General features: G+C 37.1%; 1 protein-coding gene across 4 annotated transcripts in view; it reads right to left on the bottom strand.

Annotated features, from left to right (window-relative positions):
• The window catches only part of PAPSS1 (3'-phosphoadenosine 5'-phosphosulfate synthase 1), a 52,541-nt gene that overhangs the window by 14,758 nt on the left and 21,031 nt on the right, over window positions 1-16,752 (bottom strand). For all 4 annotated transcript variants that reach the window (XM_075751491.1, XM_075751490.1, XM_075751488.1 and 1 more), the window contains exons 6-11: window positions 15,587-15,700; window positions 13,451-13,562; window positions 10,180-10,385; window positions 7,774-7,909; window positions 5,543-5,811; window positions 432-661 (exon numbers count right to left, since the gene is read on the bottom strand). In XM_075751491.1, the coding sequence (XP_075607606.1) occupies window positions 432-661; window positions 5,543-5,811; window positions 7,774-7,909; window positions 10,180-10,385; window positions 13,451-13,562; window positions 15,587-15,700 (1,067 nt within the window). The remainder of the gene's footprint in view (window positions 1-431; window positions 662-5,542; window positions 5,812-7,773; window positions 7,910-10,179; window positions 10,386-13,450; window positions 13,563-15,586; window positions 15,701-16,752) is intronic.

Here is a 16,752-nt window from a genome sequence, read left to right as displayed (position 1 = left end):
ATTCTCCCTGCTACACTCTCTCGTTGTTTCTCTTCCATCATATTTGATGCAAACCTGACACCTGACCTGAGAAGCACATTTAGAAAGATAAACCAGTAGAAAGCTAATCTTACCATTAAAATAAATAGTAATATTTTTCTGTGGATTTACTAATCTGTGCCAACAAGCTCCAGAACTAGAGAAACTTCAGTACCTGGGAGGAAAATGGGAGCTTCCAGTGGCAGCTAAAGTTGGATCAGGTTAGTTGTGCTGTGAAACCGCACCCAAATCATGGTGAAGTCAGAAGTCAAGTTTCATTTGTGATCTAAAACCACTTCTAAACACTGCCATCTTTGAGCAATATGAATTTAATTAAAAACAATTTTTTTATGTGGGCAAGGGGTAAGAGGCAGCTATTGCTCAAGAAGTTTTAAAATGAAAATACAACTTACTGATCAGAGTCATAATAATCCATGCACTTCTTTTTCTTATTATAAGCTGCAACTCTGAAGGGTACAATTTCAAGTGCTCGGAGGCCTGGAGCCATTGTCAACACTTTGGCACCATGGGTTGGTTCATACAGATCTTTCCCAGTGTCAGGGTGTGGCATCCCTGCTGGATCTCGCCCTACAATGTAGAAGTTAGCTCCTGCAACCATCCGTGATCTACAGTGCCATTGAACCTAGAACAGAGACAGTTAACAGAAGAAAACAGTCAAAATATAACCCTTAAAATGTGCATGCATTGTGTAATTACCACTTTTTCCTCTAATCAGACATGATTTTTACTGTGGAGTCACAGCAAAACAAAGAATCAGTTATGTGAATCACCACCAAACTTACAGCTAAGACATACTATTCCTGTTTCAGTTGCACATTAGGATACTTAAAAAGTTACTTTAGAACAGTGTTTGAAACACTATAATCAGGTCAAGAAAGATGGAGCTCATCCATTTCTTAGCTCAGTTCTTCCTTATGTTGTCACCCTCCATCCCTTTCCTTTTACATAAAAAGATCAATTGAAAAGCAACTGCTTTGGGAAGCTAGTGGGATCTATTGCTCTATTTTAATCACAGTAATTTCTCTAAAAAGACACCCTGACCAATACATAGCTGCCAAACATCTCATCGGAAGACAGACAAGATAGGTTACTTAAACACAGTGTTCACAAGTGATCTAATCAATCGATCTGCACAATAAAAAAGAAAAAATACCCATGGTCTGCATTTTCACCTGGTGCACGCAGCAAGGATGCTGTCCGAGACAGGACTTTAACACTTATAGTCTGTGTCAACGTTAAGACCCAAACGACATATAAACTAGGTATATACTGCACATATATGTTTGGAATAGGCTTTCAGAGCATTAAGATTGCCTATTTATACCACAAGCTTCCGAGATGAAAACTGATAAAGCAACTCGAGCTTTGGTAAATATTTAGTCACTTTTCCCCCGATCACTTTGAAATAATTTGATTCTAACACATCTATATGAACTGAGGAGGAACCAATGCCAAAATCAGAAGGCAGCTTTACTGAATTCTTGCTTGGATGCACCAACTCCTTTCCACCTAATATTTGAAGTATTGTAAATATTGATGAACAGCTTTGCCACATTACCTTGCTGCACATTTTAAAATGAGTTTTTCGTAACAACTTGATTTTTACATTTTTCCTTATAGCTCAGTTAGTACCGAAGGTAAAAAAAGAATACTTCAAAGGAAATTCTGCACACAGACTATTCAGTCATCCATATCCTACAACCAAAGAAAAGCTTTCAAATTATTTAGAAAAGCATCTCTTTTACTAAATATGGTGAGAGGAATTTTTTTCTCCAAAAGACTGTTTGCAGTATTTACTACGCCCTAGACTGTTAGATGTGTTATACTTAATGACAGTTTTTAGATATATTGCGTTATAGGACTGTTGATAAATTTTCTTAATTCATTTTTATATTTTTATATTGTGTTGGTTTTGCATGGCAAGGTTTTGGTAGCGGGGGGACTACAGGGGTGGCTTCTGTGAGAAGCTGCTAGAAGCTTCCCCTGTGTCTGACAGAGCCAATGCCAACCGGCTCCAAGACGGACCCACCGCTGGCCAAGGCCAAGGCAATCAGCGCCTCTGTGATAATATATTTAAGAAAGACAAAAACAGTTAGAGAGCGCTTTTGCAGCCGGAGAGAGGAGTGAGAAGATGTAAGAAACTCTGCAGACGCCAAGGTCACTGAAGAAGGAGGGGCAGGAGGTGCTCCAGGCACCAGAGCAGAGATCCCCCTGCAGCCCGTGGTGAAGACCATGGTGAAGCAGGCTGTCCCCCTGCAGCCCATGGAGGGAGGATGAGGGGGTGTAGAGATTCCACCTGCAGCCCATGGAGGGCCCCATGCCGGAGCAGGTGGAGGCACCTGAAGGAGGCTGTGACCCCATGGGAAGCCCACGCTGGAGCAAGCTCCTGGCAGGACCTGTGGATCCGTGGAGAGAGGAGCCCACGCCAGAGCAGGTTTGCTGACAGGACTTGTGACCCCGTGGGGGACCCACGCTGGAGCAGTTTGCTCCTGAAGGTCTGCACCCCATGGAGGAGACTCACATTGGAGAAGGTCATGAAGGACTGTCTCCCGTGAGAGGGACCCCACGCCGGATCAGGGGAACGATGAGTCCTCCCCCTGAGGATGAAGAAGCGGCAGAAACACCGCGTGAGGAACTGACCGTAACCCCCACTCCCCGTCCCCCTGTGCCGCTGAGGGGGGCGGAGGTTGAAGCTGGGAGTGAAGTTGAGCCCGGGAAGATGGGAGGGGTGGGGGGAGGTGTTTTTAAGATTTGGTTTTATTTCTCATTCCTCTACTCTGTTTTGCTTAGTAATAAATAAGATGAATTCCCTCTCTAAGTTCGGTCTGTTTTGCTCGTGATGATAGAGAATGATCTCTCCCTGTCCTTATCTCGACCCGTAAGTTTTCTTTCATTGTACCTTTTCTCCCCTGTCTAATGAAAGAGGGGAGTGATAGAGCGGCTCTGGTGGGCACCTGGCCCTCAGCCAGGGTCAACCCACCACATATATGTAATATTTTCAATAGAAAATTTAACTGTACAGTACAGGAAAAGTAATTATTACATCACTTTAGGTAGCAAAGACACATCACTTCAGGAAATGCCACTATGTTCTCATATTGGGAAGTATTCCCTTAAAAGAATTGTCATACTATCTATATATCTTAGTATCTACCAAAGGATACTCACAGAAGAGTTTAAAAAAACAGCAAGTATATAACAGTACTTTGTTATATGTGCAGCCTCACCTTCACACAAAACTGAAGGGTCTACCCAGTAACTACATAGTGTAAAGTAGCTTCTCAAGTTAAACAGTAATAAACATCTGTCAAACCATCTGTCAAGCACTAAAGGAAAAAAAAACAAAACAAAACACAAAAAGGAGACAGGAGGGAAAAACCCCACAAACCATAGGACAGAAGTTGCTGGCACTACCTTGGAGTAAATGGATGATGTGATGGATAAATTTTCCTTCCATTAAAAAAAAAAAAAAAGTTATGCATGCTGTTCTATGTTAATAGGCTTTAGACAAGAAGCTCAAAAGCTATTTCCAAACTAGCAACTAACTGTTAATTCTACATTAGTTGTGTAACTAACTGTTATGGAAACCATTCAAGGAGAAAATTCTGCAGTCGATAGGGACAGAGTTCTGTAGATGAGTAGTCAGATAATAAAATTAGGAACAAGTCATGAGTTATGAAGGTACCATTGGTATCAGTTTTCATCTTGACCACAGCCAGACGTCACACACGCCGGATTCCACTGCTATTCAAGCATCTAGGTGCTATGGAAGCATCTGGATGCTGATAGCTATGCTACTAATTTTAATATTTATGTTACAAGCACAGAGTGGGCCATACACATGAAATTCCAGCATACAATACCAGCTAGCTGCATATTTTCTGAAACTATTCTAGCACAGTTAAGAAATTTAAGTTGTCATTTGCGTAACAGCAATTAAGAACTCCATTTTGAATAAGTGAGGCTATTTGACTAAGACAATTTAGAACAATGCAAACCACATGTTTGACACATAAAACTAGCAGCTCTTGTCCCATTTCTATACATCCATACTACCTCAGAACATTATTTACTTTCCTAAGCAGGTGAATTTATTGCATTTTGATACAGAATTTTCCCTTACAGAACTGTTTCTTTTCTTCCAAGGTTTTCTTCCATGAGGAATGTTAAAAACACAAAAATGCTAAATTCATGCTAATGAAATATGTCCATTAAAATCTTTACAGACTGGATGGTCACATCCATCCTGTAGATTACCATACTAACAGCTGCTTGTTGTTCTGTAAAGTACTTGTGCTACAGAAACAGATCTGGTGCCAATGTCTTTTAAATGACCTACGGAAAATAACCAAAGGAAGAGTCTCTTTTATTACTGCTCTACAAATATTGAATATTATTGTCAGACTGTATTCTGAGGTGACTGGAAATGCCATATAGGTTAGGAGAAAACTCTTATTCTGTTCAGAATAAGGATTGTGTATTTTGTTCCTCCTTCTATGCTCATCAATACAAGACTGAAGTGAAAGATTTCTGTTAATTCTCACAAAAGGCCTATGGCAAACAGTACCAGAGTCCCTACAGTAGCTCACTTACGTGCCTCAATTAGATCTGGACTACAGTTTTTTCCTCTGGACTGAAATGCAGCGCAAGCTCTGTTCGATCAGTCAACTGTCCAGTAGAAAATAAGCGACACCTGTCTAATTTAATTCCACTGGTGAGATACCCTATCTATTAAAAAGCTACCAGAAAGTTAACCTCTTGAGCCTGGTCAGAATTTGAACTTCCTGTGACTCATGGAGGGTGGAAGGAGGGGGAAAAAAAAAAAAAGAAAAGAAAAAAAGTAATGAGATGGAGAACCAATATCCCCTAAAGGAATTGCCCTCAAATGAGAGCATTTATTCTCTCTGCTGCTTCCCACAAACCTCTAGGGATTCCAACCCAAGATCTGGCTTATAAATAAAGTGTTACCAAAGAATTATTTCATACAAAAGCCTTGAAACAGTTCTCTATGAATCAAGTTTGCCAAAAAATAAACAAAGCTTTTTTTTTTTTTTCCCTAATTTGTGTATAGCCTTCCAACATACAAACTTCTTGCTTAATAGTCATAAAACTTAAGTATCTTAACATTCAGGACAACTATTTGGTATGTTAACAGATCTCATAATTCCTTCTGAAAAAGACTGTAAAAAAGGAGGAAGGATTAATTCATTACCATGCCCTTAAAACTGTAAAGAAATGAGGACATAAACCCAATATTGTCTTCCACCACCTCCAGCAAAATCCTCCAATATAAAAGTTTCTTCATAGAAGAATGTTTTGGTTGATGACAGAAGGAGCCTTTAGAGTCTGGTCTCCCAAGGAAAATTAGCCTCCTCTCTCCATTAAAAAAAAAAAAAAACAAAAACCACCAACCCCACAATGCACAAACATCAGGCATAGCATGAAATACTTTAGTGCACTACCAGAGTGGTTTGGTTTTGTTTTAAACTCTTGATGCATTTACCTCAGTTGGTCCAGCATACATCATGGGGGAAGGGAATATAGCCACTACTGTTGTTTCTGGATTCAAGATCCCCTCCTCCAGTACTGCAGCATGTTGCTTCATGCGCCACATGAGAGGAACATCATCCTCCTTTGTCCAGCCTCCAAGAGGATGCAAGAGTAAAACTGGGCGCCGGTAGCCACGTTCCAAAAGCTGTTTATGAGTATCCTGCATTAAAAGAGCGTGCCCATTGTGCACTGGGTTGCGCAACTGGAATGCAAAGACAGCATCTATGGAGAAAGAACAGACAAAACATATAAGGAAAGCAAGTTATTTTATCAGGAGTTGAACAACCGTAGAAAATTCTTCAAACAGTACAATCTTTCCTCTGAATTCTATTAAACAAGTATAATAGCAGTAGTCACAGGTCACTAAAGGATTATGAATTATTATAAAATCATTATACTCAAAAAGCAAAACTAATAAAAATCCACCACACTAAAAAACCCATAAATCAGCTTCCTTCATTTTTGAGATTTCCGCAGAATTACTCTAGTTTCTCCAATAGGTATAATCTCTTTGGATTTTTCACTTGCATGAGTATATAATATAAAGTTATATTCTAAGAGAAAAATCAAACTATGCTACCTGTCTTAGAGGCTCAATGTATCATTAGGAGAACAAATGGGACATGTTTGCAACAAAACAGAAGAGAATTTAGAGTGCCTTAATAAGTTTCCTTCACCTAAACAGCTTAGTAGAGTTTACACACAGTAAGAACAAAGCCAGGCTAACTGCTATTCCAAAGTATTACAAAGCCTTCAGCAGAAAATCCTGACACAACCAGGTTTTCTCCCTTCTGCAAATTAAGATGAACTTAAGTAACCTGCAAGACAGCAAAATCACCATAACTGAGAGGTTTTCCAATAAAGAACCAGTGAAATCTAAAGAACTGGTTGTTTTCACATATCAAATATATTTATTTAGGGGTTAGCTAAAACAAAGACTGGTATCTCAATCCTGCAGATCCGGGAATTACTGACCACACTGAAAAAAGACAGGAGCTCAGGACTAATCTCTGTTTGCATTCTTGGTGTTAATCTGTTCCTCACACTTAGAGGTGCTTAGCAGCTATCTGCCAGTCACTGCCACAATGAAGGCAGTTATGTTTGATTGTTGTCTGCTTTATGACATTACTCAGCCTCTTATCTGCCTAACACAACTGCTTTAGTAAGAAAACCAGCTTTGGTTTTTCTGCAACATAAAGCTAGCAGTTAGCTCACAATTTTTTAACTGTTGATACCTGTGAATATTGAAATATTAAGATCAGCTCAAGCAATTAGAGCCATTACTCAATAGATGTAACCAAACAAAAAGGGAAACCATTGTAACTTAGAAAATAATTAGTTATAAGATAAGAAGCTCTGGAACAATCTCATTTTAAACAGCTCGGCCTTGGAAGAACAGATGCGCAAAGATAAGAAAGTTACAAGGTGATCACAAAACCAGCCTTGAGGGATAAGGTATATGTGATACCAGGACTGAGTCTGAAGACCCCCGAGGACCACCCAGAGGTGCCAACAAACATGGGCGAAAGACATTAGCATATGTTAACGAGTTCCTGGAAAATCCATGAATATGATAAGCACTACTCGGAAATATACTGAATATGTATATTAACATAGTATAAATACTTGCTAGTTTTGTCTTTTGGGTGTGCACGTTAGGTGGAGTTATCCCCCATGCACCCAGAGCTGCAATAAAGAATGCCTGCTTTCTAAAACTTCAAAATAAGTCTTAGAGAGTGAATTATTTTGCCGCTTTCAGGTAACACTGTGATATATTCCCCTTTGCACCAGTTTACTTGCATTACAGTTATAAACTTTGCTCCCCAGAAGTAGCATGGAACGGACTTAAAAATAGCAGAGCATGAAAGCTTAGTGCTCAACCATACCTCTACAGTGTTAGCCAAACCTGATAATTCTTAAATCACATTCTACCTCATTTTAACATTATCTTTTCTTGCATTAGCAACATTTCTAGTGTGCATGGGAAGATAAAATTCAGAACCTTTGTATTTAGGCAATGCAATGCATGAGATCATGAAAATTAATATCAGTAAGAGGCAAAGAATGCCACTTAAAAGCGCATTCACAATCTTCATCCTTGAAACAATGCAGGCCCCTGTGGTATTGAGGCAGCAGGCATTTGGATAAATCTCTGCAAGAAGAAACAGAACAAGAAAAACTTGCCAGCATTCATTTCCTTGAATTTCTGCCTTAGTTCAGCTGGAGTGAGACGGTATTGATCAAGTCCATCATTCCAATAAATACGATCAAGGACTTGTAGATCTCCACCTACAAGCCAGTTCCCTTGCTCCATAACCATCTAAAAAAAGAAAGGAAATCGTTGTTAGGATTGGTTGTCAGCTTCTCCTGAGCATTTAGAGCATCGCAATGGGGTCACATCTTTACCAAGGGAAGCGTTCCAGGTTAATTTTATTTGACAGTCTCAAGCCAAGCAGAAATGTTTTAAAAAAAAAAAAAATTAAAAACCTCCCCAAAACCACTGGAACATAGTCCAGACACGTTATACCACAGTGCAGGAGAGATGCACAAATCTTCAGTAGGCATATGCCTTTCTCAAAATAAATGATTTATAAGTATAATAAGTAACCAGTATTCTTAACCTACATTATTACATGACAAAAGGAGATAGTGGCTGGAGAGCCTAATACACTAAGTACAATAGAGTTGCACATTTTATAGTTGTTGATCAAAGCAAATGTAGTTCTAGTATCACTCTGCATTTCACAAGATTCTGGTCAGCAATAAAGTAATTAATAAAACAGTTCTGATTAACTACTCACCCACTTCAATTTACAAATAAAATCAGAATCTTTGAGGTAGGATAGCTTTTGGATTTATTTCATGGTAGCACTTTACCAAGGCAACATATATTTTACACTCACTTGAATTGCTTTGATATCATCAAATACCAATTCAGCCTTTTTAAAAAATAATTATGGCAAGCTGCTTAATGTACTCTAGCACTGGCCATAGAAAGCACTCAGAAATTGTTAATTTCTGAGAATACATTTGCTTTTGAAAATGGAACCACAAAACCACTTCCACATTTCATACACATTTCTGATAATTTTTTAGCCTTATGTAATTTAAGGATGACAACAACAGTTGATATAAGACATTATATACTAAACCCACAATCCAAGATGTTAAAATTAAGTGTGGATTTGTCAATTTATTTTTGCTTGAAGGTAGACAACCTGCTGGAATTAAATGATGCTACAGTCACCGCCCTCTTCCAAAAGAAAATGGCAGACTTTGACATCTTACCAAGGTGAGAGGAAGGAGATCTTCATAAAGATATGAAGATGAGAAAACTCTGCACTACAGTAACTCTCAGGCATTTAAAGATTTCTGATGAATTTAGGAGGGCCACCAGATTCATGCGCTGTCATACTACTATGCACACATTCATATGCTGTAATGATACTACTATACGCCCCAGTACAGACACAAGAACATAGCCCCTTACCTTCTACATTAGTTTCAGCCATGTCATTCTGTAATTGCTAATGCATTACAACAAGTCATTCCAATCTTGTCTGCATGAGATTTTCTTAGAATTTTTTAAATTTGTGTTAAGTTTTCAATAAAGGGGTAATCTTATGTTCATCAGCACAGAACACAGCAAGGGCTTTGAAAATCTTCCAGAATACTCTTACTTGTATCTAGCAGGAAACGTCCTTTTTCAGATATACTCCTGAATACAACTTCAGTCAGTAAAAGGATGTCATCACACATTAATAAAGAAATTGATTACATTATTAATAAGAAGTAAAAAAAAATCCATAGTTTTCACATATGTATAACTATTAGTCATACAGATACTTTTAGAACACATCAAAGGCAAGCTCATAATTTGAGGTTTGATTTCTTTTTATATGATTTTAAGTCATAGTTGTAAACAAAAAGAAACTATAGAGACAAATGGGGAAGAAACATGTTGGCTCTGCAGAGTTAAGATGCACCACTTACATCAGCTTGCAAAACCAAACACAGCATTGTGACGAGCATGTTACAATTAGAATATTTCAGTATGACATACTCATAAGGTCAAGATAATAAAACATACTGAACACAATGGATGGGAAATAAGTGCCCAGAGACTTAAATGATGAACCTCCAGGAACCAGGCCTATTTCAAAAGCATCTAAACCAGGCAGTTCTCACGTGCTCCACATGCAAGCACAATAGAAGTTTTCTTGCCTCCACAATGCATATATCCACTGATTAGGGAGCTTTGATGATCCCTCTGGCTACACAGAGGGATGTGTTTCCTAGGCACACTAGAGGGCAAAGTTCCCTCTTCTGTAGCACAGATTCTGCAGTACATTCTAAATTCATTTCATGTGTATGTATTTACATGAGATTTTCACACTAAGTGCAGACTATTCAACAGCTGCATAGAACAACAACAAAAAAATCACCTTTGTTTCTGCTCAAATGTTTTAATTAGTTCCTAAAGTAATTTTGCTGTTGAAATACACCAGTCACAGACATCAGCTTCACTAATTTGCAGCTCCACAAACAGTACAGCTAATAGGACTAGATTTTCAACTTTTAAACACACACCTTGATATAGGGATGTTCCTTGCATGTTGTCCCCCATTGCCTTGCACAGCGTTCCTCTTTCCTGTGTTCGTAGAATTCAGGATTACGGAGAATGGCCACACGGCGACCTGCATACACCAGTGCAATTGCTGTACACCCATCCAGTCTTTCTTTGTCTTCTTGAGTAGCCGTTAGCACTATAGGCACTGACAGATTAATAACTCCCCCTGCAGAAAGAAGGAAAAACAAGTCCTTATCCTTGGTAATGGTCATCAATGACACTATGAAAATCTATCCTCCTAAGAAGGTAGAGTCCAGACCGTATCACACAACATGTAGTTCAAGTACCTATTTTAACAGGGGTTAAAAGCAACTTTTAGCATGAACTCTTGCAAAAGATATGTGTCCTATAAAAACGTGCAAGTACTGAGGTTTGAGAAAGAGTAAAGACAGTACTGAAAAGAGCAAGCACTAATAGCTGCACACAAGTATTTAGACTGTGAAGATACTACTTTTTTGGGATCTCAGATGAGTATCTTGTTCAAGAAGCTATACAGTAAGCAGAAATACACAACTGACATTTTTAAACAGATCTAAAACATTATGCAAAACTGCTACTGGAGTGGATGAGTAAAAAAGAAATAGCATTAGATTGGATATTAGGAAAAATTTCTTCATCAACAGGGTTGTCAATCATTGGAATAGGCTGCCCAGGGAAGTGGTTGAGTCACCATCCCTGGAAGTACTTAAAAGACTTGTAGATGTGGTGCTTAGGGACATGGTTGGACTTGGCAGTGCTAGGTTAACGGTTGGACTTGATGATCTTAAAGGTCTTTTCCAACCAAAATGATTCTATGATTCTCAGGAGCCGTACTTCTGGTCTGTAAGAAAAGTTCAATGCGATAGAAGCAGCCAAATGTACCCAAGTAGTTAGCATGTATAATTCAACTATTTCAAAAGGTGACTTTTTCTGTTTACATAAAACTGTATTCAGATTCAAGCATATGTATTTCAGAAAAAACTGTTGAGTCAGGCAGACATTTTGCACAGTTTGTTCAGCTGAAAGCTTAACAGCTACTTTACTTCTAAAACTAAACCAATGTATCTGAATTTTAAGGTTATGTGTGATCCTCATTTTTAAGCATTTACTCCACTGCTAGATGCTGGAAGTCTTGGGTTTTTTGACTACAAGAGCAAGATTTGAGAAACCCAGTGGAGTAAATACTGTACAAAGGCTTGAATTCTAATGAGCATACAATTGCTGAAAGAGTGCAAAACTTTTTGGTGCTCTCCAGCAGAAGAGTCATGGGGGTTTTGCTATTTGCTTTAGTGGGGTCAAGACTCCAAATAACACCGATTTTGCCAACTTGGTCATAAAATTGAGCTTGGCAACAGTCACAGGGTGATTTGCCACCCCAACTTGTTAAATTAAAAATATCCTTTTGCTTTGCAACCAATAAATACTTCAAACTGGGAAGATATCTCAAACCTGTTGATTATTACAATTTTGTCAGCAACTAATAATAAATATATAATACCTTTGATATCTGTCTGCAGCCACTGTACAAACGAGAAACTGAGGCAAGGTAGTGGAGTGAGTTTGTTAAGTCACAGATGAGCACAGTGTCAGCTTGAGACTATTTCAGATAAGCTTTAAAGCTTAAGTTATCTGAACACACCTGCACAGATCTCCATAATGTAGAAGTCAGTCAGTATGAACGCTGCATTAGAGCCCAAAGGAGGAGATACATTGAAGGTATCAAACAATTTTTCTTGCCAAAATCAAAACCTTGGAAAATGACTGCTGCTTTGAGATTCCAGAACTAACATACCAAGCAGGGAGAAAACGTTTATGTTTTTGTTTTGATTTAACTGTTGCCACTACTTCAAGCAGCAAAGCAGCTTTAAGGCAAACACATTTTTCTAAAAAGGTTCTCATATGTAAATGTTACAGTAGATATTTAAGAAAAGGAGATATGGTAGCATCTAAAAAACCACGACTGTCCTATTCAAGCTTAGGACTGAAAATCAATAAGTTATTCATTACTTTTTATTACTCATATTTTTTGCAGCATACGTGAGGTACTAAAAACAATTGCAAGAGAAGTTTAAAAACTTGTAATATTGGCATACGTGAAACACTCGCTTATACAAGGTCTTAAATGTCTTATAAAAATTCCAATTTACAGAAGATTACAGAACAGAATAAGGGGCTACAAGCTTTTTTTAGCAGTTGAATGCATAGCATGCCATCTGCAGAGGACGTTTCACCTGAATGAACACACAGAAGGCAAATGGAATGAACACAAAACTAGCAGTCCAAAATGATACTTTAGATACTCCAAACTTTAGATACTCCCAAATAACAGGGTGACATTATTTTGCCTAGGATAGTATCTGACAGACTTATAGAAAAGGGGACTAGAAAAATTTAAGAGGGACAACAGATGTCTGGATCATAGATTTGAAAGACAAGCAGCTTCTTTTTTCCTGCTATTTGGTCTCCAGCAAGAGAAGAGTAATGTAGAAGAAAGTGGGGAGACAGGAATTCTTACTATTACTTTTTGATATAGAGAGTGCAAAAAAACCCTAAAAGGCTGGAGTAAAACAGAGCCCTCAGAGAGGAATAAATGAAAAATAACAGACGATCAAAATCAAATTCCAAAACCTGAGGATGTTATCAGTTGTAGACTGCCTTAAGTAATGCTTGCTCTTAGCCAATTGGTAATGACAAAATAAAATATATTTGTTTAAATCATCACAGGATAATTACTATGTTAATTACATGTGACAGTTGTTCATATTCAAGCCACCTCCTCAAGTTCTGATTTCATACTTGCAATAGCTCCAGCACTCAAATCAGTTCATTGTCCTTTCCTTCATTGTTATTATGGAACAAATGTTTTCGCACACATTATCTTTTCCTTCATTACTATTATGGAACAAATCTTTTGGCACGCAGAGCTAAACAGCAGTTCTGAATTCTAAAATCAATTTCTTCAAAACAAATTAGAAATGTGGATTTTAGGTTTAAATGTTTTTCACAAATGAAAAAATTTGAAAAATATAAAGGTAAAATTACAAGACATTCAAACTCTAACACAACAGTAGATACAAAAAGAATAAAACCATAAAATTTAAACTGATGATTATAATATCCCATTCTCTTACCCCAGGTTGCCCACTAGCCTGATAACATGTCACCACACCAGCACAAAGCAGCAAAGCATCAACAATATTTTAGAAGTAGGATTAGTTTGCTCAGTTTTACCAATGCTAAGTTTTACCCTACCATCGAGGAGACAGTCAAAGTGAAGGCACTGTAGGTATTCTCTCTCTCTCATAAAGCCATTCAGGGGTGTTGCCCAACCTTCTGCTAGCACTTGCACCCATTGCATATCCACCTTATAAAGACATGGAGAAATAGAGCAGATAAAATGTGTTGCTTAATGATTGACATCAGGTATTAATCATAATAGATCATGATTTACCCATAAAATGCAGGACAGTATAAATGGAAGATTTCTCAGTATTAGTTTTTAATCACAAAGAATTCAAAGTTTCTACAAGTAAGAAAAAAAAAAAAACCCTAACACCTTGTTGCACGCTGTTCATATTTTTGGCTATTTTCCAGTTCTTACACTAGATCAAATTTGTCAAAAAACAAGCCAAACAGCAACAAAAAACCCCACAACAAACTTTATTTGTAAATGTTTGATGAAGTTCAACTTAAGAGAATTAGAGAGCTCCACTTGCATTTATTTTAACAAAGCAAGATAACCAAGAGGTTAAGAAAGAAAAAAAAAACCCCAACACATACAATTACCCCCAAAATATCAGAATGTTAAGAGGTCTAATCTTAAAACAGATTAGAAAGAAAATTTTTATTGCAGAAACCAATGAGACAATCCAAAAGTAAAATTCTCTCAGGACTAGTACTTATTTTAGTTTAAGAGGTATCAACTTACAGGGAATTTCCTTCTTTAGCACTTCAACAGTCATATTACGACTTAGTGTGCAGCCTCTATTATTTCTGCATGTGCATTACTAAGACTCAGTCAAGTCTTTGACAGACAGGCTATGCTGTGCAAGTCTCTTTTGCAAAGACCATGACTAATTTTACTACACCATATAATTTATGCTGAAGCAAGTACAACATACATTTTCCTCCCAAGCTTACATTATATGCTTGCTTGATATTTAACAAATAACTGGTTGGAGGTGGAGGGGGAAAGGATTTGTTTTTCTAGATAGGGAGCAATTTAGAACAGGACACTACAAAAATTTAATAATGGTGACCTTAAATATTTATTCCTCATCAAAGCAATAAATAGCTTTACAGACACATACGTGAAAAAAAAATCTAGTAAGATGCAGTGAAAGTAAGTATTAAAGTTTATTAGTAATAGAAGGCTAGGAAAATTTTAAAAATATTTAATTCAGTGCTTAGTATGTCATCTCAGTCTTTCAAAGTCAAGTTACTCACTGCAGATGCTCAACTCTGAGCTTAGTCAGCTCCTATCAGCTCCTAGATCAAATGCTTAGCTTTAAATTCTAGTAATACTGTCCAAAAAAAAAAAAAAAAAAAAAGGCAGTGAAAAAACTTATGCATTGTATCTGTGTTTAGGCCTAGTTCTTCAGAAAAAGAAGATGAGGTAGAACAGAAACACAGTCAGAAGCAGCTTTAATTTATCTCAGTTGGAAAATAAAGCATTTAACCAAAATAAGAACAGTTGATCAAGTTGATCCATGCTTTTCCACATTTTCTCTGCTGGAAGTCAGAAAAGTAGCATGAATATGTTCTAACCAGAAAACAAACAAACAAACAAACAAAAAAACCCCAAACAAGCAATAAAGTAGATCTGATCATTTCTCTGTAGACTTAAGTTTGCAACTGTTTGAGCTTGGTATATAAGGTTACTATCACTCAGCTGAAGGTTACCAACAAGGAGAATCAAGAAGCAGTAACTGATTTCCTTCATATTTCTAGGTCATTACCATTCAAAATAAAATGGTTTGTGTAAGTAAACTGGGGAAAAAAAAAAAAAAAACAACCAAAAAAAACCCCCACAACTATTTCTTCTAGAAAACACTATTCATACAAGCCATGCCAGGCATGGTTTAGTCCATAGATGAAGAGGTGGTAGGGGAGACATGGGAGGAAGTCATTGTAAATTTAATCTCCAGGCTTGAGACAAGCTAACACTATACCAGACATTATTTAGGAAATTACGAAGATTCAATTGTTATCTCTAGTAAGTGATCAAAGAAAACACAGATGCTGCTATTTCTCTCAAGAAAAGAAGGCAAAAGTATATTGAGATAAATTGTGTAATCAGTACAGGTGTTTTGACTATATCTACTTCCACTCAGCAATAGATTAGACTGCCTTTCAACTTCACCAATGAGACAACTGAACATACAATACCTTATTTATTTCCAGGGTTAACAGAGACTCAGCATCAGTTTTGGCCAACTGTAGCTTGTTTTCTGGCACATAAAGCTCTTTCACCTCATAAGAGGCATCCACTGGTACAATATCCTGTATAAAAGGAATAAACAGAACTTAATGTTTGCTCAGAATGCTGCTTGGACACTGAACATATGGTCAAGTAGTAAAATTCTAATGTTGCACTACTCTGTAGCAAGAGTTTATTCATTAAGCAAATTTTACTCATTTAAAAATCAGCACTGTTCCAAGAATATGATATATTGCTAGCCAAGCTTCTGGCTTGAGTAACTAAAGTGAAACATTCTGACAAGATTTTTTTTTTCTAAACCTTAAGTGCCTCATGTAACATTTACCTGGTAAATATTTAACTATTGAGTTAAGTGCAGTTTTATGACTTATTAATGCATATATTATCTACAGCAGAAAGGAAAAGTCTATGCTTTTATACCTGCTAAAGTAAAAAAGGTTTTAGAGAGTCAGCATTTATAAATTTAAGTCTTTCACTATACCACAACCATTAGAAGTGGTAACATGGAGGAAAAAAAAAAATAAATCTCTCAACTGAAAGTGATTAACACAGAAGTACAAATTAAATTTATTACCTACAGCTAATGCCATAACACCAGTGTCTTAATCTATATGCTGACACTTAGAACATCTAAATGTGAGGCCATTTGTGCATATACATATGCAATGAACTGAAATCTAGTTTCATAGCCAGAATACCACAGAATATCAATTGTTTATTTGGGGGGAAAAAAAAAAATCAACATTTTCCTCCATGTGTTTTAAATAAGACATTCTCACTCCACGATGCTCAGGACTCAAGACTTTAAACTTCTGATAAGATATGAATGGCCATCACGATAAAACTTTAAAGGATGGTGTAAAATGTCAAAACTTAGTCAAATGTTCCAGTGATACTCAGTAGCAAAAAAAAACAAAAAACAAACAAAAAACCCCAGTGAAAGGTAGTTGACTATTCTTTTTAAAACAGATTTTTCAGTGTTTTGGAAAATTTTGTAAAGTATTGCTTTACTTTTTGAGAAAAAAGCTCACCCTTACAGCAAAGTATATACTGACCTATAACAAGAATAAAGAAGTTATCTTTATTTTTCCAGTATATGCAACTCAGAGTAAAC

This window comes from Balearica regulorum, chromosome 4 (assembly GCF_011004875.1).
Source record: "Balearica regulorum gibbericeps isolate bBalReg1 chromosome 4, bBalReg1.pri, whole genome shotgun sequence".
NCBI lineage: Eukaryota > Metazoa > Chordata > Aves > Gruiformes > Gruidae > Balearica > Balearica regulorum.
Note: the sequence above shows the minus strand (reverse complement) of the source record. Positions and strands in the feature narration are given on the sequence as shown.